Source organism: Leptonotus elevatus, chromosome 10, assembly GCF_054856555.1.
Source record: "Leptonotus elevatus isolate MCC_2025b chromosome 10, RoL_Lele_1.0, whole genome shotgun sequence".
NCBI lineage: Eukaryota > Metazoa > Chordata > Actinopteri > Syngnathiformes > Syngnathidae > Leptonotus > Leptonotus elevatus.
This window is the reverse complement of record NC_141248.1, coordinates 11,308,068-11,329,858: the sequence shown is the minus strand read 5'-3', so window position 1 is coordinate 11,329,858 and position 21,791 is coordinate 11,308,068. Positions and strand designations below refer to the sequence as shown.

The 21,791-nt window shown below is 40.1% G+C and overlaps 1 protein-coding gene across 6 annotated transcripts in view; it reads left to right on the top strand.

The window, feature by feature from the left end:
- ppfia4 (PTPRF interacting protein alpha 4) overlaps positions 1-21,791 on the top strand; it is a 69,626-nt gene that overhangs the window by 36,068 nt on the left and 11,767 nt on the right. For 4 of the 6 annotated variants that reach the window (XM_086086619.1, XM_086086618.1, XM_086086616.1 and 1 more), the window contains 20 exons: positions 3,995-4,096; positions 4,254-4,418; positions 5,603-5,677; positions 6,247-6,318; positions 8,163-8,384; positions 8,784-8,918; positions 10,154-10,288; positions 10,877-10,960; positions 11,629-11,760; positions 11,856-11,918; positions 12,905-13,002; positions 13,921-14,050; positions 14,426-14,622; positions 17,825-18,053; positions 18,132-18,167; positions 18,272-18,393; positions 18,519-18,640; positions 19,932-20,013; positions 20,118-20,199; positions 20,312-20,512. In XM_086086619.1, the coding sequence (XP_085942745.1) occupies positions 3,995-4,096; positions 4,254-4,418; positions 5,603-5,677; positions 6,247-6,318; positions 8,163-8,384; positions 8,784-8,918; positions 10,154-10,288; positions 10,877-10,960; positions 11,629-11,760; positions 11,856-11,918; positions 12,905-13,002; positions 13,921-14,050; positions 14,426-14,622; positions 17,825-18,053; positions 18,132-18,167; positions 18,272-18,393; positions 18,519-18,640; positions 19,932-20,013; positions 20,118-20,199; positions 20,312-20,512 (2,484 nt within the window). Of the gene's footprint in view, positions 1-1,186; positions 1,510-3,994; positions 4,097-4,253; positions 4,419-5,602; positions 5,678-6,246; positions 6,319-8,162; positions 8,385-8,783; positions 8,919-10,153; positions 10,289-10,876; positions 10,961-11,628; positions 11,761-11,855; positions 11,919-12,904; positions 13,003-13,920; positions 14,051-14,425; positions 14,623-17,824; positions 18,054-18,131; positions 18,168-18,271; positions 18,394-18,518; positions 18,641-19,931; positions 20,014-20,117; positions 20,200-20,311; positions 20,513-21,791 lie in introns of those variants that run through there. The other 2 variants (XM_086086622.1, XM_086086617.1) reach the window with 2 other exon arrangements.

The following is a 21,791-nucleotide window of genomic DNA, read 5'->3' as shown; positions in this document are numbered from 1 at the left end:
CCAGCATGCTCGCATAAGCTGTCTATGAAAATAGAGCCCTTAATGTTATTAGTTTGAGGTTTTATTGTTTGTGAGGCTGCCTATGAGTGCACAAAAATTTATTGGCACCTCATTAATTGCAACTATTGTCTCTTATTGGTTGCTTTTACTCGGTGGTTTCTTACAGACCCAAGAAGGGGCTCGAGATGATTTATCATATATTATGATGACAGTTTTAAAGTGGAAGTCAACCTTAAACATTTCTTGACAATAATATGTTATATGTGACCTCGCTAGTCTAAACATGACATTCTGATTAATATTACATTTTTGGAATATGAGTTATGAAGCGAAATCCAGCCATTTTTATCCATCTCAGGGGGCGGCCATTTCCCACTTTCTGTGACTGAAGATGACATCACAGTTGCTCAGGGCTCAGGCAACAACCAATCACCTTTTTCACAACTGTGATGTAATCTTTAGTCGACAGCAAGTGGCAAAATGGCCGCCTCCTGAGATGTATAAAAACGGTTGGATTTTGCTGCTTAACTCATATTCCACTAACGCAATATTAACCAGAATACCATATTTAGACTAGTGGGGCTGCATAGAACACATTTTATATATATAAATATATATTTATGTATTTATTTATTTATTTATTTGGTGTGGGGGGGGGGGGGGGGGCGACTTCCGCTTTAACAAGTATGACAAAACGAGATTGATTTATATATTTTTAAATAGCAACCCCTCTCGTTAAGTTTACATAAGCATATAAAGGCAAGTTCATTAATTTTAACTGAAGTGTGAAATGTGGGATGAACTGAAGCTCGGTTTAATAGCAAATATATATTGGACTTTTCAGGAACGACTGAATGAGGTGAATTAAGGTGATGCAGGTTAGACTCCCCACATTGGCAACCTCTCAGCAAATGAGAAACACACAAATGCACACATGTGCACGCACGCACACACGAAGGATGAGCACTTTCAGGGGAAAAAAAACACCTTTTTTTGGGATTGCATGTGTCTGATTGAAGCTTTTTTTTTTTTTTTTCCCGGCTGCACTCCAATCTCTCTCCCTCTCTTTGCACACACACACATACACTGACACACACATTTTTTTTTTCATCCTTTAATCCCAAACTGCTTAAGGAAGCGAAAGAGAGCAATCCTTTTACAATGTCTGGGCTCAGCAGTGTTCGCTCGCTGCTTGCTATCTCACAATGTGGTTGGAGGCAGACGCCCAGAACCGTCTCTCTGCTCGGTGTGATATACCCTCTGACAGATGTCGACGTCGCCTTGTCAGCCGGTTACGCTTGTTGTGAAGTAGAAGAAATATCCTTGGATTCTTCCAAGCTCACGTGGTTTGCAGGGGATAGGATTGTATCGCGCTCACAATGACGCATGTTTGTACGTCTTTGTGCCAGAGGGAAAACCCTCCTGCGAAATTAAATGGAGATTTGTATTCGTCCAGACAGAGATGCATCGTTTTATGTTATATAGGGGATATGCTTCATATTCAGTTATGTAAGTGAATTGTTCATACTTTTCTGTGTTTATGAGTGTTTTGGGAAAATGCATGTGGGGAAGTGGAGCGTTCCCAAAAAGCAGCAGGATGAGGGGATGAACTGGCGAGTCAGTGGCCCGTTGAGCCTTTTTGCGGTGATTGAAAGAGATGGTGAGCGCCAACATCTGTTGGTGGATTTGGCCTGAGCTGCCATCTATTTGTGCACCCCTGCGGAATAAGGCAAAGTCAATCAAACACGCTGACCTGTTTTCTCTCCCCAACTTCAATCCCCTCACTCACCTCATTCATCTGGACTGAATTACGACGTGTAGTTTCAGAAATCTAAGAAAATGGTTAAGTGTGACCTTTCGGAAGATAGATGGATGGATAAGATGGGTGTATAAATGTCAAACAGGCTTTTGACTGATTCATTATCACAAGTTAATCATAGTGAGAGTGGCTGATACATGCTACTACTGCCACTTTATCACATTAACATTATATTTCAACACACATTTCATGGCACATATGTTTATTATGCAGGCGGCATTTCGTAGTGAAAGCCATGGCTCGCTAATTGACATTGGATCAGCGTTGCAATATTGTCATCTGGCAAGGAGTTTTTCTGTCCGCAAATGCAGATAGCATCAGTTTAGGAAGCTTTATGGCTGTCACACTGATCCAACGCGTAGTATAATTTACTCTATACATGGTAATTTCTCAAAACTGGTTTTGTTGCTACCATCGGTGATTAAAAAAAAAAAAAAACTCCTACGGCAGACGTTCATGGAAAGCAAAAGAAAGTTGTAATTGAAATCAGCGTCAACAAAAGTTCGATCCAATGGATGTTTTGTACCCTTGTTCTGATTTTTGTTTTTTCAAAGTGGAAGATTGTGATGCTTAACAACCTGAAGTTTAAATTGTACAGTGCATTGGAGCAGTTTGATGGCCATAAAGTTTGTCATAATGCTGAACTGCAGTCGGGACAGAAACATTGGGAACATTTTGCTATGCTGTACCAATGTCAATTGGTGAGATAAAGACAAGGAAATGATATGCTTACAAAAACTGCAAAGCCTAAACTATCAAATACTGAAATGAAATACAAAAAGGAAAGTGCATAGTGAATTTTAGTATTTGTGATCGGGCCAATGCCCGGCCTTGTTTCAACATATTGGTACTTGCAACGTGGCTGTTTAGGAACTGGGAATTAGGAATTAAAATAATAAAAATTTGGCATTCATTTCTTTACAATTTGAAGGAAAAAATGGCTACATTGGGATATATGGATCTTTCTTAAAAATAATCTGTCATTGTTTTTTTGGGGGAAATTTTATGTATCAAAAGTACTAGTGGTATCTGTACTTGTTACCGGTAACCACTTAATTCAAGATTGAATACTTGTACTAGCATCGGCCTGGAAAAAAAGTGGCCTTGAAAAAAAGTGGCTTCGAACATCTGTAGTGATGTCCCTTTGCCAGGGGTTCAAAGTAGGTGGGTCCAATGACCCCTTTTTTTATTGCCCTCATAATCCTAAAGCTAATTAACATAACTCCTAAATAAAGGCTAACTAAACATTCTGTTTATTTGGTACACATCAGGATTTGAATGATGTCGTACACACTTGATCAAAAGAGCCAGAGTTCGTTTTTAACCAGCCCGCACCTGCTTTTAAATTATTTGAAAGAGGAAATATGCAACGCTGTCACAAAGTGTGCAAACGGCCCTGCATTATTCATAGGAGCTAAAAATAATACAACACACAAATAGAAACTGATAGTGAGGCAGTTACACATGCCATTGCCACACCAGTAATAATTCTCTATCGGTCAATTTGTATAAATAAAGACATCCTCTAAGCTCGACGCTGGTATTCTTTGCAGAAGAGTAAATAAACGCTCCAGGCTTCTATTGGAGGAAATACAGCAACTTTGTAACGCATGCTTTGCAACTGTTGAAATGGGAGATGTAAATCAATATTTGCAGCTGATACATTAGACTGAATGACTTCATGACCTGAGCAGGAAGGCAGGTCACATTGAAATAAATCATTACAATGTAGGGTGAAGATTTATGTAAGGTTACAGGAAGGTTAGAGTTAATTTAAGGTCTGGGTAAATTCCAGGAATTGATTGTGTAGGTGCGTATATGTATTTGTGTGGGAGGGATCAAACTATAAAAATGACTGTAACTGCATGCCATTTGAAACTATACAAATTTTGGTGTACCTACTCCTTCTGTAAATGTAGATGGCAGAAAGGGAAGGGCAAACTAAGTTAGAGCTTTTTTTTTTATTGTCACAACAACTGACTGGTTACATTTGACATCTGAAAAATCCCTATAGGTCAACATTGCAACCCTTTCAAACTCAGCTGCCAAACTAATCAAGTTCACACGTCTCATACGCGTGCGCCCAGATGCACTTAGCTTCACAAGATGAAAGTCGGCCATGTTGACGGCTGATACAATATTAACCTCAGATGTATGTTTGTGTGTGTTATGTAGGAGTTTGCCACCCTTACCAAGGAGCTGAACATATGTCGGGAGCAGCTGCTGGAGAAAGAGGAGGAAATATCGGAGCTGAAAGCTGAAAGGAACAACACCAGGGTATGTGCGCATGAGTGGGTTTGAGGGCTTGCCTCTGTGTCCTCGCGTCAGCGCATGTCAGATCGAACATAATATTCTCTATGATTTCAATTTGCTATATATGTTATGTGTGTAAAAATGTTGAATGTGGATTTACTGTGTGTGTGTGTGTGTGTAGCTGCTTCTGGAGCACCTGGAGTGTTTGGTGTCTCGTCACGAACGCAGTCTCAGGATGACGGTTGTGAAGAGGCAGCCTCCCCCGCCATCTGGAGTCTCCAGTGAGGTTGAGGTCCTCAAGGCCCTCAAGTCGTTGTTTGAACATCACAAGGCTCTCGATGAAAAGGTGAACAACTTCATAATTACCAGCCAGGACGCTATATCATAATAAGGGGAACCACATGAAGCGTGAAAAAATCGTTCATGGTTTGTTAAAGGGGAAGTCAACCCCCCCCAAAAAAACACTATCATACACAATAATGTGTTTCATGCATCCCCCATGAGTCTAAATAAGGTATTTTGGTTAATCTTGTGTTTGTTCAGCAGGAAAATCCAGCAGTTTTAATCAATATCAACTTTGTCGACTGAAGATGACATCACAGTTGCTCAGGGGTCCGACAACAACCAATCACAGCGCACCTTTTTCTGAAGATGAGCTGTGATTGGTCATTGCCTGATCCCTGAGCAACTTTGATGTCAAGTGGCAAAATGGCCGCCCCCTGAGATGGATGAAAACGGCTGGATTTTGCTGCATAACTCATACTTCACAAATGTATTAATCAGAATGTCATGTTTAGACTAGTGAGATCGCATATAACATATCATTGCGAAGAAATGTTTAACGTTGACTTCCCCTTTAATTATTTTTTAGTGTTTATTAAAAGCAGAGTCTGAATCAATTAAATCACTGTCATTGATAAGGATTTAACCTACTGTTTGCCAAATATTGAACCCACCTGTAAATGGATGATTTTGTTTCTGTCATGTTGTGAATGTAAGTTGTTGTTATTACAATAATACAAATACAGTTTCACACTAGTTTACACTCTAAAAAGCCTTGTGAAAAATCCATTGAAGGGGCTTACGAAGGTCCCAATTTTGAGGTTACAAGCGTCATGTGGCACAAGCATGATCAGTTACGGCTGAACTTGCTGTTTTTCATTTGATTGTCTAATTACAAATTGTACTGTAATTATGACATTTTGACAACAGTAAGCAATTAACTCAATTTAATTTACTGTAACTGTGACTTAACTTCAATGTCAGCATAGGTTAGTTATAGACTGCGGTGCATTCCGTCTCCACCTCCTCCAAGAAAAAAAAATGTGCCTCTGTATTTGTATTGGCACAACCCATTAGGTACAATATTTGTAATCCATTACATTACAAGACTGGTTATAACATAAAACCATGTCATTATACACAACATAGGTCAAACAACAAGACTAACTCAATACTAACTCAATAACACAAGAAATGTGGAACCCTGAGGATGATGTAAGAAATACTGTATGTGTGCGTGCTGGCCAGGTGCGTGAGAGACTCCGCGTGGCTCTGGAGAGGGTATCCACCCTGGAAGGTCAGCTATCAGCTACCACACAAGAGGTGAGGTGATTGCAATTGGTTGATCGAATGTGTGATAGTCTAGTATGGAAGCCTCCAATTCTTATCTAGTATCTGGTAGACAGGAAGTGTGTGTCATGATGCATTGATGCTGCTTGAAATCGATGGTGCAAAGCAGGAGTCTTCAGTAAAACATTAAAGAGGTGCAGTCCAGGCAAATACTTCAATCCGAGGTCCATTATATTCTAAAGTTTGTGGTCATCGGATAAAGTGCTTTTCAGTAGTGCATCCTAAAGTGCCTGAAAATGGAAAATAAACAAGATAAACATAAATATGATTCAATTACAAGCTAGTCCTCAAAATAATCTAATAATATTATTGAAAGGCCTCCAGCTCCAGATGTGGTTTACGTTGAATGCATATAGGAGGACTTTTTGAAAATACTAGCAGGCTCAGTCAAAGCATATTGTATGAGTTTTATAATATACAGTAAATAATAAGTTAGAAAGTAATAATAAAAATGACAACGTTTTTTTTTTGTCTATGGATTCACACAGAGAAAAATGAAATGTGGCTTTTGTGATTTTTTTCCCCTCCATTCTACATTACAGCTGAGCATGGTGAAACAAAGGAAGGACGGTGACTCAGTGGAGCGGACAGATGGATCCAAACCTCCTTGGAAGGTCTTCCTGACTGTGTGATTGTTTTTCTGCTCTGTGATTTATTTTATGACAGTCTTTTGACTGGCTTGACTTTCAATCACACTGCTTCACATCCACTTTATTCCGACTTTAACTTTAACTAATAGTGATTACTGGACCATAAATCACACTTTTTTCATAGTTTGTCTGGTTCTGCGACTTATCCTCAGGTGTGACTACTTGTGTTTAGCTAAATTAGAGCTCGGACTTGCACACAAAATCCTCGTTCCGTAATTGTGTTGACAGCATTCTGGCTGGATTCGAAAATTCCGCTTCCAACTATGGAAAGGTTTCTCTTTTTAGTTTAAGAATGGCTTACCTTAGCTTTGATTAGAATTAGCAGAATGCTGGTTGGTTATTAGTAGTAGTAGTCTTACATATTGTTTTTACTTCTTCGCGATCAGAGGTGGCAAATCCAAGTCCAGAAAGTAAAAACCCTGCCACAGTTTGGCTTTAGCCCCAGGTGCTAGCTAGCTCCCTAGCTAACTCCCATGGTGCTCGTTTACCTGCTAGGGAGCTGGCTAGTGAAATTAATTAATTAATTATAACTGTTTGATTTATAATATTACTATTTAGAAGTGGACAAAATTGCTTTAATTTACTTTACAAAAACCAGTTGAGCAAGAGGGGGGGTTTTCTCTTCACAGTACTGAGAGCAGAGCGAATGTGTTAATTAGATCTCTTTGTTTAAACTAGGCGTCAGCAGGTCTGCTTTGAAAAACAAACTCAAATTCTTATCTGATCTTTGCAAAACATCATTGTGGTCAGGGGAAGGGACATCTAGGTCTGCTCTGAAAACAACATCATTGTAGGAGGGGGAAGTTTGGTGAGTGTATTGATGTATCATGTGACTGTCTGGGAAGGAGAAGAACGGCTGAGGATTGGACGAAGAAGACGGGGAGGGGTTTGAAGAATCACGAAAGGATATTGGTGACTTGCTCGGAGGAGGAAGGGCACACATGCGGGGAAACAATGGCGGCGTTTGGCTGCAACTCCATGTGTCCATAAGCTTATGTAAAATAAATCCTGATTTCACAGATCTCATTGTCTGAGTTTGATAATCAACATTGTGAACACGGGAAAACAAAAATTTGTTTTTCTAACACTAGCTAGGTAGCATCAGGAGTTAAAGCCAAACTGTGGCAGGGTTTTTACTTCTGGACCTGGATTTGCCACCTCTGTTCATGATGCATTTTTTATTTTACGTTTGGTTGCGTTGATCTTACATGATCACTTATTGTACCAATGGTAGTTCCAACCCTTCATGTTTTTAGCATCAGGAATTGTTTGTATTTGTACAGTCTGTTTTTTTTTTTTGGTACCATTGGCCTTAGCTTCAGTAGCAGGGTGATGTCTCATTAAGAAAATAAAAAAGAAAGAAAAAGCTGAGCTAAAGATCACGGGCATTTTAAGTCAGTTTGGAACGTTTGATTCTCTAAAAACAAACTAGTGAGAGAATCACCTGGTGTGTTCGCTTGTATTACCGGGACATCTTGCGTTTGTTTTGGGGTTTTTTTTGTGCATAATCAGGCAACAGAGTCCAAATAACTTGGACTGCCCACTGGGTTGCCTGTCTGTCTGTGTCCCTTAAGGTCTGTCCAATTAATCCACTTCACTTTGAGTTGTAAAAAGAGGAGAAACATCAAAACAACAACATGGCAGCATAACCTCAAACATCCACGGTGTTATCTAGGTTATCTTTATCAGCTATCTTTCTTGTTGGCATTAACATGTTAAATTCACCACCACTAGTCTCAGACCAGAACTTATTTTTGCTGCCTGAAATCTGCTTGCACATCCATTAATTGTGCACGTCCACCTTGCAGAGACTGCCCAATGGCTCCATAGACGTTCATGATGATGGCAGCCGTGTGTCTGAGCTTCAAGAGCTGTTGGACAGAACCAATAAGGAACTGGCCCAGACTCGCGAGCACTCCGCCTCTTTGAATGGTCATGTGACCGAGCTGGAGGCCGAGCTCGCGAGCGCACGGCGAGAGCTGAGTCGCAGCGAGGAGCTGTCAATCAAACAGCAGAGGGAGCAGAGAGAGGTGAGAAATGTGAACATAAAATCAATAATGTTTTTGTAGTGGAAACAAGGTGAGGTGCAAGGTAAAGCAAAATAAGATAAAAGGTTAATAAAATATCATTTATTATAGTTCACAGGAGGGTAAGAGCAATCAATCCCACTAAAGTTTTGAATAATGTGTGTTGAACCTTGATTTTCTAACCTTGAAGGTCTCATTAATCTTGAGCACTATTCATCATTTAAATTAACCTTTTCAGCCAATAACTAGAATGATAAGATGCATTCACATTTGAAATACTGTACATCTGAAATCTGAAATCATTTTGTCAAGCATACTTGTATTAATGCCTTGGCACACATATTGCAGCTAAAAGCCCTTTTGGTTTTGTGGTTGAATATGATTGTGTCGCTGTGCTCGCAGAGAGAAGACATGGAAGAAAGAATAACAACGTTGGAAAAACGTTACCTTGCCGCCCAGCGAGAAACCACACACACCCACGACCTCAATGACAAGCTGGAGAACGAACTGGCCACCAAGGATTCCCTGCACAGACAGGTAAGATGCACACAAATAGCCAAGCCGTACTTAATATTGAACTTTACTACTGTCAAAGTACATAGTAAATATATACTTTTAATAATCTCCATTAGATAGTCAATAGTGGGCACCATATGACTAAAGTTGATTAGAGTTGCTAACTTCCTTAGCATTAGTAGCTTTTCATTTGAACCATTAGGTGGTTGTTTTACCCTCTGCTGCAGCAGTATTATTATGTCCCCAGATCATCCCATTTCACAAACCCTGAACGAAAAGTAAACAACAGTCCGCGGTATACGGCCCCTTCATATGAAAGGTTGCATTAGGTGCTAACTAAATTACGCAGTGACAAGAATGAGGTCGTCACGAGGCACAAGAAGGCATGCTCTGTTACTGCTACTAGTGTTTTCCGTTGAATTGTTTTAAATGTTTGGCCTGGATGTTTTGTTTTTTTATGCAGAAATGTACTATAATTATTATAGAGGACCAAAACTGCAAAAATTATACATAAATAAATAAAAACTGATATACACACATAAATAAAAGAAAAATAAATACAAAAATAATAAACGAGATTAAAAATAAATATAAAAATAAATGTGGAAATAGGCACAAGAAATATATTAATAAAATTAAATATAATGGAGGACCAAAACTGCACAAATAATACATAAATAAATAAATAAAAACTGATAGAAAAAATATAATTCAAAAATGAAATGCAAAAAAATTATATAAATGCATATAAAAACAACTAGATATACGCACATAAACAAAAGAAAAATAAATAAATAAATAATAAACGAGATTAAAAATAAATATAAAAATAAATGTGGAAATAGGTACAATAAATATATTAATAAAATTAAATAGCAATAAATAAAATTTTAAAAAAACGCTCCGCTCTCGTATTTATTTATTTATTGCTGCAGACAATGTCAGTATAAAATACATCATAAAATGTGATTCAAAATGAGGGAGCAGTTCCAAAAACGGATAAATTGACTATTCCAACTAGTAAACAATTTGGGTCTACACTATGTGTTTGAAAGGTAATGGGGCGGGAGTCGTAGACTGGGTAATATCTAGGAGGTTCATGTGAAGTGCAAGGTGAATCTGAGTTCAGGTCTCAATAGGGAATTCAAGCAACATCCTCCGCATGAGCGTGTCTTCACTGGCTGCTCGACTGTCTCCTGTGCACTGCTGTCACACTTAGCTCCAATATGTGTGTACGTGTTTTTTGTGTGAGTCAGAGTGAGGAGAAGGTGCGCCAGCTGCAGGAGATGCTGGAGATGGCCGAGCAGAGGTTGGCTCAAACCATGAGGAAGGCTGAGACGCTGCCAGAGGTGGAGGCTGAGCTGGCACAGCGAGTAGCAGCACTGTCCAAGGTTACACACACACACACACACACACATACTATACAGGGTTTTGATTTGATTGATTAATTTTTCCTTTCTGACACATTATTACAACAGGTTACATCGATCACATCATTTGCAACATTAACATCCGAAAAGAAGGGCTGACGGGTTGAAGCCATGGCTTATCACTAACCCGTCCCCTATAAATTCTTAATGCACGCATCAGCCTTAAACATTGATTTTGAGAGTCATGGGTTCATATCTTTATCCATCAATCGCAGGTTATAACAATTTGTGATTTTTCACAATAGTTACTCTTTATTTTGTTTTGACTTTTTCTAGTGGTGTCAGGCGATTACAATTTGTAATTGTAATTAATCGCATGACTTCAATAGTTAACTCACGATTAATCACAAATTTTATATCTGTTCTAAATGTACAATAAAATGTACACTAAAAACACACTAATTTTGACACCCTTTTTTTTCTTGAATTCAGTTAGTTTTAATTCGTTTTTAAAGCAGGTTTGTTAGTTTTTAGTTGTACTTTTTCAAAAAATTGCTTAGTTTGATTTAGTATAAGATAAGATGCATGAATAAGTGTCTCCCCTTTCAGGCTGAGGAGCGCCATGGCAACGTGGAGGAGCGGCTCAGACAGCTGGAGTCACAACTGGAGGAGAAGAACCAAGAACTAGGAAGGGTCTGTATATGTGTTTGTGTAAAAGAATGTGTGTGCGTGCCCTGCAGTATCTCTCTGACCTCTCAGTGTGTGTGTGTACATGTGTGTGTGTGAGTGGACTGATGCTTCACATTAGTTGGATGCCTCGCCTCTGTGCTCCCTCATGCTTACACTCACACACACACACACCCCCCCCCCCCCACACACACACACACACACACCCCCACACACACACACACACACACACACACACACATCATTTTCCTGGTTCATTGTTGCATGAATTTGAACCAAATCCACATATCGTCCCTGCGACACGTTCGCCTGCCAACCCCCCCCCCCCGCCGGAAATATAAGAGTGATTTGCTGCTATCTTTAGATTCGGAGGAATTCACGCTAGGCTAATTTTTCCCTCACACTGCCCATTGTTTGTCTATATTTAGTTGATGGCGTTATCTGAGAATGTGTTGTTGTGCGTCTCGGTTGATTGACTTCAATATGCATCGCTTTTCATTGCCACGAAAAGGGCTGTAATTAAGCCAGAATCATTGTTTACCGAGCTGACCCACAGTTTATCTGGCAGCTTGTCTTCTTTGACTAAGCACGCACGTCATGCTTTAATCCATGCAGAAAGGTCTCGATTAAGCAGCGTAAACAATCACAAGAAAATGAAGTCTGGTCTTTATCAGGCTCGTCAGCGGGAGAAGATGAATGAAGAACACAACAAGCGTTTATCCGACACCGTGGACCGTCTCCTCACTGAGTCCAATGAACGGCTGCAGCTCCATTTGAAGGAACGCATGGCTGCACTGGAGGACAAGGCGAGGCCGATACACTTTTTTTATGGCCTCAAACGAATATGCAATTTGTACTTTGGATAGATGTTTTGACATGACTTCATAATTTTTGTGTCTAGAACTCTCTTATTCAAGATCTTGAGAACTGTCAGAAACAGCTGGAAGAATTTCATCACACACGGGTCAGTGCACTTGAAAATCTATCTGAAACTGATGTATTCACATAATTTGTCATTTAGCTGTAGGGATATGTTATATATGAAGATTAACCAAAATATATGTTATATTGTCGCTGCTATGTGAAAAACACTTATGTCTTTTTTGTCTTTTTCTTCTTCTTTTTTTTTTACATTTTTATGTTTTGGGGATGAAACTGAATACAGGCATCCCCAAAACATAAAAAAAAATAATAATTTTAAAGACCAAAATGGACAGAAGTGTTTTTCACATAGCAGCGACGATATGTATTATTTTTTACCAGAAAACAAAGTTAGCTGTTTCCTCTGTTTTGACTTTTTTTATTGATTAGACCACGTTTGTCAAAACTTTTTCTTCAGAGGGCCACATACAGAAAAATTTAAGAATGCAAGAGCCATTTTAAATTTTTGTTATACTTTAATTTATCGAGTCAATCAAGCAATTGCATATTGTTTATATATTCCATTGTGTGTGTGCGTGTTTTTTAACTACTGCCTGAACAGCTTTCTATAAGGCAAATAGAGTTTACAAGATTTTGGGGTGGTCGATATCCTGTAACCCACCAGAAAATTTCTGAATTGAACAGCAGCCGAATCCAATTTCTACATTCAGAACAAAAAAACTGGTGCAATCTGACGTAAGAAGACCGTTGTTAAAGCAGTTAGTTGGCTTGTAAATATTAATTATTTATATTCATTCATTCATTTGTTTTTACCATATGTCAGTTAAAAATGGATGGTGGGCCACAAATTGCCCTATTTTGGACCCACCTGAACTAACTAACTAGCTAAAGGCTATAATATTTCAAAACTCACAATGAATAATAACGTTCCCCAAAACCTTTACAAAACACTGTAAATACAGGAAAATTTGGACAAGCGTCCACTTCATTTGAAAATACTTTTATTTATTTTTTGAATTTAATTGTGTTGTTTGAAAGATTTCACTTAAAAATCCCCTTTTCACGTAGGAACGTCTGATTGGCGAGATTGAGAAACTGAGGAATGAGATTGACCATTTGAAACGTCGCAGTGGGGCATTTGGAGATGGAAGTTCAAGTCACCCACGGTACACACACATTTACATATTACAGTGTATATGCAGTACCTGTACAATCGATTTGGAGTGATTCCCAAACACTGTGCCGTGGTACATAGTGTGCCATGAGAAATAATGTAATTTCACACAATTGATCTGAAAATGACTTCTTTTTTTCTTTTTTTTTACCACAAATGTATCTTTGTTCATCTGTTTTATGTATTGACTGTAAAGATACCCAGAACATTAAATGTTCTTCCACTAGATGGCATAAGAAACATTATTATTCAGTTCAAAGCGATCATCAATTCTTCTTAAATGTCAAGGACATGATAAAAACTCCACAAATACTGATACTTCCAAAGTAAGTTTTGCAGAGGCAGTAACTCAGTTTATCAATGAAATTAACACGTGGCACAGTGGATGACTGGTTAGCACATGCGCACTGACCCCCCCCCCCCCCCCCCCGCAACCCTTGTGAGGACAAGCGGTTAATAAAATGGATGAAAGTAACATGTGTTATAATCAGTTACAGTTAAGTGTTACACAAACATTGATATCAGTAAGGATGTGATGAAAATATTTTCATAATTGTAAATATAAACTTAAAATATTCTGAATTGTCTTAAAGTGCAATAAGTCAGGCCTTTCATAAATTTAAGAAAATACTTTTAAATAGATAAATGTAAGATACCAAAAATAATTCTTAGGAATTTATGGGAAAAAAATTGATATTTAAATAATCGATTCATGGTTTTATGAATCAATATTGGTCTCAAAAAGGAAAATTGATTCATATTGATTATTCGATTTTTCCAATACACAAATATTACTTGCCGAACGAAGTGTGAGAGGTGCTTCTACTATTTTGGTTACCTTACTTAACAACATGATTGACACTAATGATTTTTGTTTGTTTGTTTGTTTGTTTGTTTAATGTCGCCTCAGTTCTCATTTGGGCAGTGCAAGCGACCTTCGCTTCTCTGTGGTGGAGGGCCAAGATGGCCACTACAGCACAACTGTGATCAGGCGTGCACAAAAGGGCAGACTCTCAGCACTGCGAGATGATCCAAACAAGGTGCAAATAACTTCTTGCCAAACCACCATGATTCACACTTGAAGGCACTCTTGGCTGTGTGGTTAAAATGGAGTTTACATGCCCGTGTTTTGACCACATTTTGCTTTGCTCGTAAGCTTCTGTGCGCCGCTGGTCTATGATGAGGAGCTTCATGCGGTGATCTTCATGCCTAACTTCATTCTCTACTAACCTCTCTTTATCTGTCCCTCACCTGCTGACATGGACATGTTCTCAAATGTAAGTCTCTCGTTCATTCATGTTCATAACTACACTCAAGTGTGCCAGTTATTATTGTTTTTAAATATCACTAGTACCCACCCATGTTGTTTATTTGCTCAATGTATTACCGCTCGCGTGTGTTTCTGCTGTGTCTAGGTTTGCGGCATGTTCGAGCAGGACTACCCTTCGCTGCGAGGGAGCGTCAGCCACCTCCTCGGTAGCGACATCGAGGCCGAGTCTGACCTGGATGACGACGTTAGCTCGGCCATGCTCTCCCCAAGCGGTCAATCGGACGCGCAGACTCTCGCTCTGATGCTGCAGGAGCAGCTTGATGCCATCAACGAAGAGATAAGGTGACATTATAACTTCCGAACTTCTACCCCTTTACGTGTTCACGGTCACATGAGAGCTGGAAATGGTCGCCAGTGAATCACAAGACACATATAGGCAAACATTCACACCCACATTCAGGGCGCTCATTTTGTGCCAAGCGCAAGTGTAAAGCGCAGTCGTTGGTATTTTCGTAGACGGGCACATTAGAAAGTACCATTTGCACCCTTGTGGGAGTGAACACAGCCAACTTGCAAATGACCCCATTTCGGTTCCTTTTTAATAGGGATGTAACTGCATTATTGCGATATTAATGTAGCCGCAAGGGGGCACAAGCCAGTGTCTTCTTGTGCCGGTCCCAAGCCCGGATAAATACAGAGGGTTGTGTCAGGAAGGGCATCCGACGTAAAACTTTGGCCAAATCAAACATGTGAATCAACTTCTTTACCGGATCGGTCGAGGCCCGGGTTAACAACGACCGCCATCGGAGCTGTTGACCTACAGGGTGCCGGTGGAAAACTGGACTACTGTTGGTCGAAGGAGAAAGAGAAGAGGAACACCAAGAGTCTAGGACTGAGAGTAGCGACTTTGAATGTTGGAATTATGACAGAAAACGGTAGAGAGCTGGTCGACACGATGCAGAGGAGGAAGGTGGACATATTGTGTGTTCAGGAGACCGGGTGGAAAGGGAGCAAAGCTAGAAGTTTAGCAGCAGTGGTTCAAGTTGTTCTATCATGGTGTAGAAAGGAAGAGAAATGGAGTAAGAGTTATTGTGAAGGAGGAGTTTGTTAAGAATGTCCTGGAGGCAAAAAAAAGGCAGATAGAATGATGAGCCTATTTGGACAGAGAAGATCAGAAGGAGCTGCATTGTGTCTTTGTAGATCTGGAGAAAGCTTACGACACGGTGCCCAGAAAGGAACTTTGGTTCTTGTTTGCTATGGTAATGGACAGGATGACAGATGAGGTTAGACAGGAATCTCCATGGACTATGATGTTTGCAGATGACATTGTGATCTGCAGTGAGAGCAGGGAACAGGTGGAGGAGAAGCTAGAGGCCTGGAAGTTTGCCCTGGAAAGGAAGGGAATGAAGACGGAGCAGGACAGAGTATCTGTGTATGAATGGGAGGAGTTTAAGTATTTAGGGTCAACAGTCCAGAGCAATGGAGAGTGTGGAAAAGAAGTGTAGAAGCATGTGGAACGGGTGGAGAAAAGTGTCAGGTGCGATGTGTGATAGAAGAGTTTCAGCTCGAATGAAAGGAAAGGTTTATAAAACTGTGGTGAGACCAGCGATGTTGTTTGGTGATGAAGATGCTGAGGTTCTCTTAGGGAACGAGTACATCAGGGAGACATGTTAGAGGCTTTGGAGATAAAGTCAGAGAGGCCAGACTGAGATGGTTTGGACATGTCCAGAGGAGAGATAGTCAGTATATTGGTAGAAGGATGCTGAGTTTCCAAATGCCAAGCAGGAGGTCGAGAGGAAGACCAAAGAGGAGGGTTATGGATGTAGTTAAAGAGGACATGAAGGTAGTTGGTGTGAGAGCAGAGGATGCAGAGGACAGGGTTAAATGGAGGCAACTGATTCGCTGTGGCGACCCCTGAAGGGAAACAATTGCCACGATATTAAAACTCATTCACTCCCAGCCATTTTCACAGAAGCAATCCCCTTCACTCCCGGCTGTTTTACAGGATTTTGACAGATTTTGCAAGGCCCACAGAATATTGTTTTCTATTGCTATAAAAACATAGAAAGATTAGAGTCTCTTCTTCCATCAGGAAAAAAAAAGTATATTTCTGTTTCCGTTTTGCAGCAATTAGCATTAGAATGTAGCTAAGTTTCATCATGATTCACAAATCTATTTATAATTGTGAGTAAAAGAGCTTTTTTTCAGCATGGCCCTGGTTGATCTCTTTTGCTCTGCTTCCACCTGCTGGCCGTTTGTGTAATAACTACCATTTCTTCAACCGTTCTTTGCAGTTAAGAGGCTGCATCAAAGCCTTCTGTATGCTCAGGCATTAAAAAATAAAATTAATAACTTATACATACGTCTTTGGGACACTTAAAACATTTAAAATAGAACGTATTTATACGTTATTGGGAGCAAATGAGTTAAGAGCAGCACGTCTGTTAAAAAGGCCAGGTTGGATTCAATTTGCGTAATTGTAGCACCCTCTGGTGGTTAGTTTATTAGTGCAGTTTTATTTGAATTAGAAATTCTTTTTTTTTTTGGTCCACTGCAGCGGTTGTCACTCCATACCAGCAAATATTTTTCAACATCTACGTCAATAAAAATGTATATAAAAATACTTTTTGCTTTCGCTTCAACTGAACACAGCTTTGTGAACTACATAGACCATGATGCTTTGCGCCGCTAAACCAATAGGAGCACATGACAATGACGTGACAAGACATGACACGGCCAAGCCTATTTTCTTTTTCCCTGCTGCTATTATTACAATAAACATTTTTTTTGTATTATTTTTTTTTTTTATCACCAACCTCACCACAATATTGTGATAATTATAACAATCACATTAAAGCCCATTATCAATAATATTATTATCATGAGGTTCATATGGTTAGTTTGAAATGCATAAATAAATATAGTTTCTAAAAGAATACATGTTTTATTTTACAGTAATGGGAATGCAGAGAGTGTGAGTTCTGTTTTGTAATAATTAACTTAATTTGGAGGAAGTCAACACCCCAAAATTTTATTTGACAATAATATGTTCTGTACAGCCCTACTGGTCTAAATATGATATTCTAGTTAATATTGCATTAGTGGAATACGAGTTAAGCTGCAAAATCCAGCCGTTTTTATCCATCTCAGGGGGCGGCCATTTTGTCACTTGCTGTCGACTAAAGATGACATCAATGTTGCTCAGGTCGCAGGTAACAGCCAATCACAGCTCAGCTTCAGAAAACAGGTGCGCTGTGATTGGTCGTTGCCTGAGCAACTATGATGTCATCTTCAGCCAACAAAATGGCCACCCTCTGAAATCGATAAAAATGGCTGGATTTAGCTTCATAACTCACATTCCACAATGTAATATTACCGTAATCAGAATGTGATGTTTAGACTATTGAGGTCACATATAATTGTCGCGAAATCTTTAAGATTGACTCCCACTTTAATCGGGCCAGCACCAATTAAGTGAACACCTTGATAGATGTGGTTAAAACATCCGGTGCTAAGCTAACCTTTTATTGTGTGCTCTGCCCAGGATGATCCAGGTGGAGAGAGAGTCAGCTGACCTGCGCTCGGACGAGATTGAGTCACGCATGAACAGCGGCAGCATGGACGGACTCAACGTGACGCTTCGGCCACGGGCGCTACCCACGTCGGCCACGGCCCAGTCCTTGGCGTCGTCCTCCTCGCCACCTACCAGCGGCCACTCAACGCCTAAACACCACGCACGCAATGCCAGCCACCAACTCGGCATCATGACTCTGGTGACAATCACACAGACAGCACAAGGTTCAGAAGAGGTGGAGCCTTTTTTTTTAATCATGTGTTTTATTTACTGATAGCCAAGCGACTTGAGGAAACACCGGAGGAAAGTTGCAGTAAGCAAAAATGAACTTTGCTCTTTCCTTTTCCCTCCCATATCCATAAATCTCCTCTTCCTAAATTTCTACTTTCCTGTTGCTGAGATATGCTACTTTTTCAGTCACCAGTGGAGGTGGACAAGGCGACGATCAAGTGCGAGACGTCGCCTCCTTCCTCGCCGCGCAGTTTACGTCTGGAAACCAATTTCGCTCAATTCACAGGCAGTCTGGAGGATGGGCGAGGGTATGCACACTCGCACAACAGGAAGTGATGACAATTAGTTCGTATTTTGAACCCCATACACACACAAAGTACGCCGTAGCTAACTCCTAGCTAACGTTATTATGTCTCATTCAAACTGATTGCAGAAAGCAGAAGAAAGGTATTAAGTCATCCATTGGCCGGCTGTTTGGGAAAAAGGAGAAGGGCGGTCGAATGGAGCCGACCAGAGATTTTGCCAGGGATGGACAACCTCTACCAGCGTTAACAGGTAGACTCACTATGGAGTATTGCTGACACACATTATGCTAATTATTTTTCGATTAATCAATCCGAGGTCTGGGTTAGACTATAGTAGAGTATCATTTTTCATCTTACAAAGAGAGAATGTGAGACAGGTCTTCTCGTTCGGCATCACTGAGCCAAAATATTCCTCTAGGTCAGTGGTTCTTATTCGTTAAGGTACTGAACCCCACCAGTTGCCTATGCGCATTCACCGAACCCTTCTTTATTGAAAAGTAAAATGTGATTATTATTATTTATTTTTTCAAATTCTAGACATTGGTAGATATTAGGTAGGTATTGGTGAATAAAAGGAACAGGGAGAGTAGCCTTTTCATCAAATATCGCTCCCTTCACCTTGAATTCAGAAAATGTTGTGTTCTTGTCTTCCCCATCTCCATGCATCTTAAAGAGGACGTCAACCGTAACCATTTCTTGACAATAATATGCTCTATGTGATCTCACTCGTCTAAACATGACATTCTGATTAATATTACATTTGTGGAATAGGAGTTATGCAGCAAAATCCAGCCATTTTATCCATTTCAGGGGGCAGCCATTTTGCCACTGTCGACTGAAGATGACATCACAGTTGCTCAGGGCTCAGTTAACGACCAATCACAGCTCACCTGACCTGAGCTCTGAGCAACATTGATGTCATCTTCAGTCGACAGCAAGTGGCAAAATGGCCGCCTTCTGATATTGATAAAAACAGCTGGATTTTGCTTCATAACTTATATTGCACAAATTTAATATTAATTAGAAAGTCATGTTTAGACTAGTTGTTTGTTAATGTTTAAAAGCAAGTTCCTTTCATTTTGCTGTATAGCTAATTGTGCTAGACTAGAATTCCTGAACTTGGCATTGCAAACCATGCAGTACATAGAACGCTGACTCATATCACGCAACTCAACTCGATATTTATAGAGCACTTTAAAACAACCATCGCTGCTTTCTTAACAGGGAACCCAGCATTTGCAAGGCAAACTACAGAGGCTCCAGAATTGAACCCTGTGGAACACCATACATTCCATTATACATGTGAATTGATATTGCACGTATTCGTCCAACCACTTCCTTTTTTTGCTCGACATAGATAGTATGAAATCACACCTGTAGCCAATGATGGCCAAGCGGGGCGTATCATTTCGAATCATTCGATCGAACCCAGGTTAAGAACCAAAGTCCAACATCTTGTAGAAAGTCTTCCCAGAAATGTATATTACATTTTTTCACGTAACTCATGCTGCTGCAGACAGTTAACTGAAAATGTATTTCAGACTTTGACATGGCTGTTGGAGACAGTATGACCCTGGGAAAATTGGGCACCCAAGCAGAGAGGGATCGCAGGATGAAGAAAAAGTACAAGCTTACGTCTATCTCCCGACATTGCTTTATTTTTTTTCAACTTGTATTTGTTGTTTAGTAGTCCTGCTTTTTCCCTTTGTCTTAAATTCCATCTTTAGGCACGAGCTCCTGGAAGACGCCAGGAAAAGAGGTTTACCGTTTGCGCAGTGGGACGGCCCAACTGTTGTCTCCTGGCTGGAGGTTCTGATTTCATAACTTCGTACTCGGGAGACATTTCTCCGCCACCCTAATATTGTTCTGCCGTTACGCGCACCAACAACGTACCAGTTTGACCTGTGTCTCGTTTCTCCAGCTGTGGGTGGGCATGCCGGCTTGGTATGTAGCGGCGTGTCGCGCTAACGTGAAGAGTGGAGCCATCATGTCCGCCCTGTCGGACACGGAGATCCAGAGGGAGATCGGCATCAGCAACCCGCTGCATCGACTCAAACTGCGCTTGGCCATCCAGGAGATGGTCTCCCTTACCAGCCCGTCTGCACCTCTCACCTCCAGAACGGTAAATAGTACGCATCTCTGTCAAATGGGCGGAAAGACAGTAAATGTGCATACCAACAACACGAAACTTGGATTTTCTTAAGATTATGTACACAGAAAACCTCTTTAGGTTCACCATCCCCCTGCACATTTTGGTGATAAGTTGAAAACGCCTCACTTTTTTGGTTTATAACGTCACCAGGTATTTTTCTGCTAACATGAATCGCATGGAGAAGACAACAGATTGGAAAGCCAGTTGAGCATTCATTTGATATCCTTGATTTTTCAGCTTCAGGTCTCTGCAGGAGTATGCTCACTAGTAGCATGACTGTGTCTTACTAGTAACATTTTTATCCACTACTAATACGCAATTAAACCTTACGAGTAAACTACTGTGCTTCACCAGTAACTCTGCTTGGCCCAGCATAGTAGATATGTCTCACGCACTAGTAGCATCCTTATCAAATCATTTAAAATAATGTTTGATATCAACTTTTGGCATACTGGAACTAGAACAACAACTACATTCAAAATTGTGCACTAGTTAAAATCCGCGTACTACCATGGCTGGACTGGCCAACTGGCATACAGGGCAGATGCCCGATGGGCTGGTCTCTTTTGGGGCCGATGTAGTGTTTTTCAATTATTATTTTCCTCAAGAGATTGGCCCACAATTTATCCAATCCACTTTATTTCTGTAGCACATTTTATAAAGTGTTTCTTACACTGAGATATGTACACTATCATACACATATAAGTCAATAAAAGAAAATACAAAAAATATTAAAATAAAATAAAATACATTAAAAAATAAATAAATAAAATAAAATAACACGGCCCAGAGGACCACAATTCACGCTGAATTAAAAGCCAAGGGAAAAAAGTGGGTCTTATGACGAGACTTCAATTTAGAGGGACCAATCCATGAATCCATTTCAGATATAGATATCAAAGTGAAACATCATCAATAAACATGAGTGGCAGAAGTACATGTTAGGCAAGAGTCGGTCCTAAGTCAAAATGCCAGGGCCGATTTTTTTGTGCCAGTCCAACCCTGCGCACTACTAGTACTACTTGTGAAGCACTGGATGTTAGCTAGTAGAATTTTGTAATGTCACGAGCAATACTAGCAGCTGGATATTGAGGCTATTGAATAAGTATTGAAATGGCTTTATGGAAAGCCGTTTGAGCATTTACACCGTATCCTTGCTCAGGAGGTTACTAGTGCATTAAACGTGCTCACTAGTTGGACCTAATAATGTTATCAGTAGGGATGTTCAATACCATTTTTTCCCCCCAGA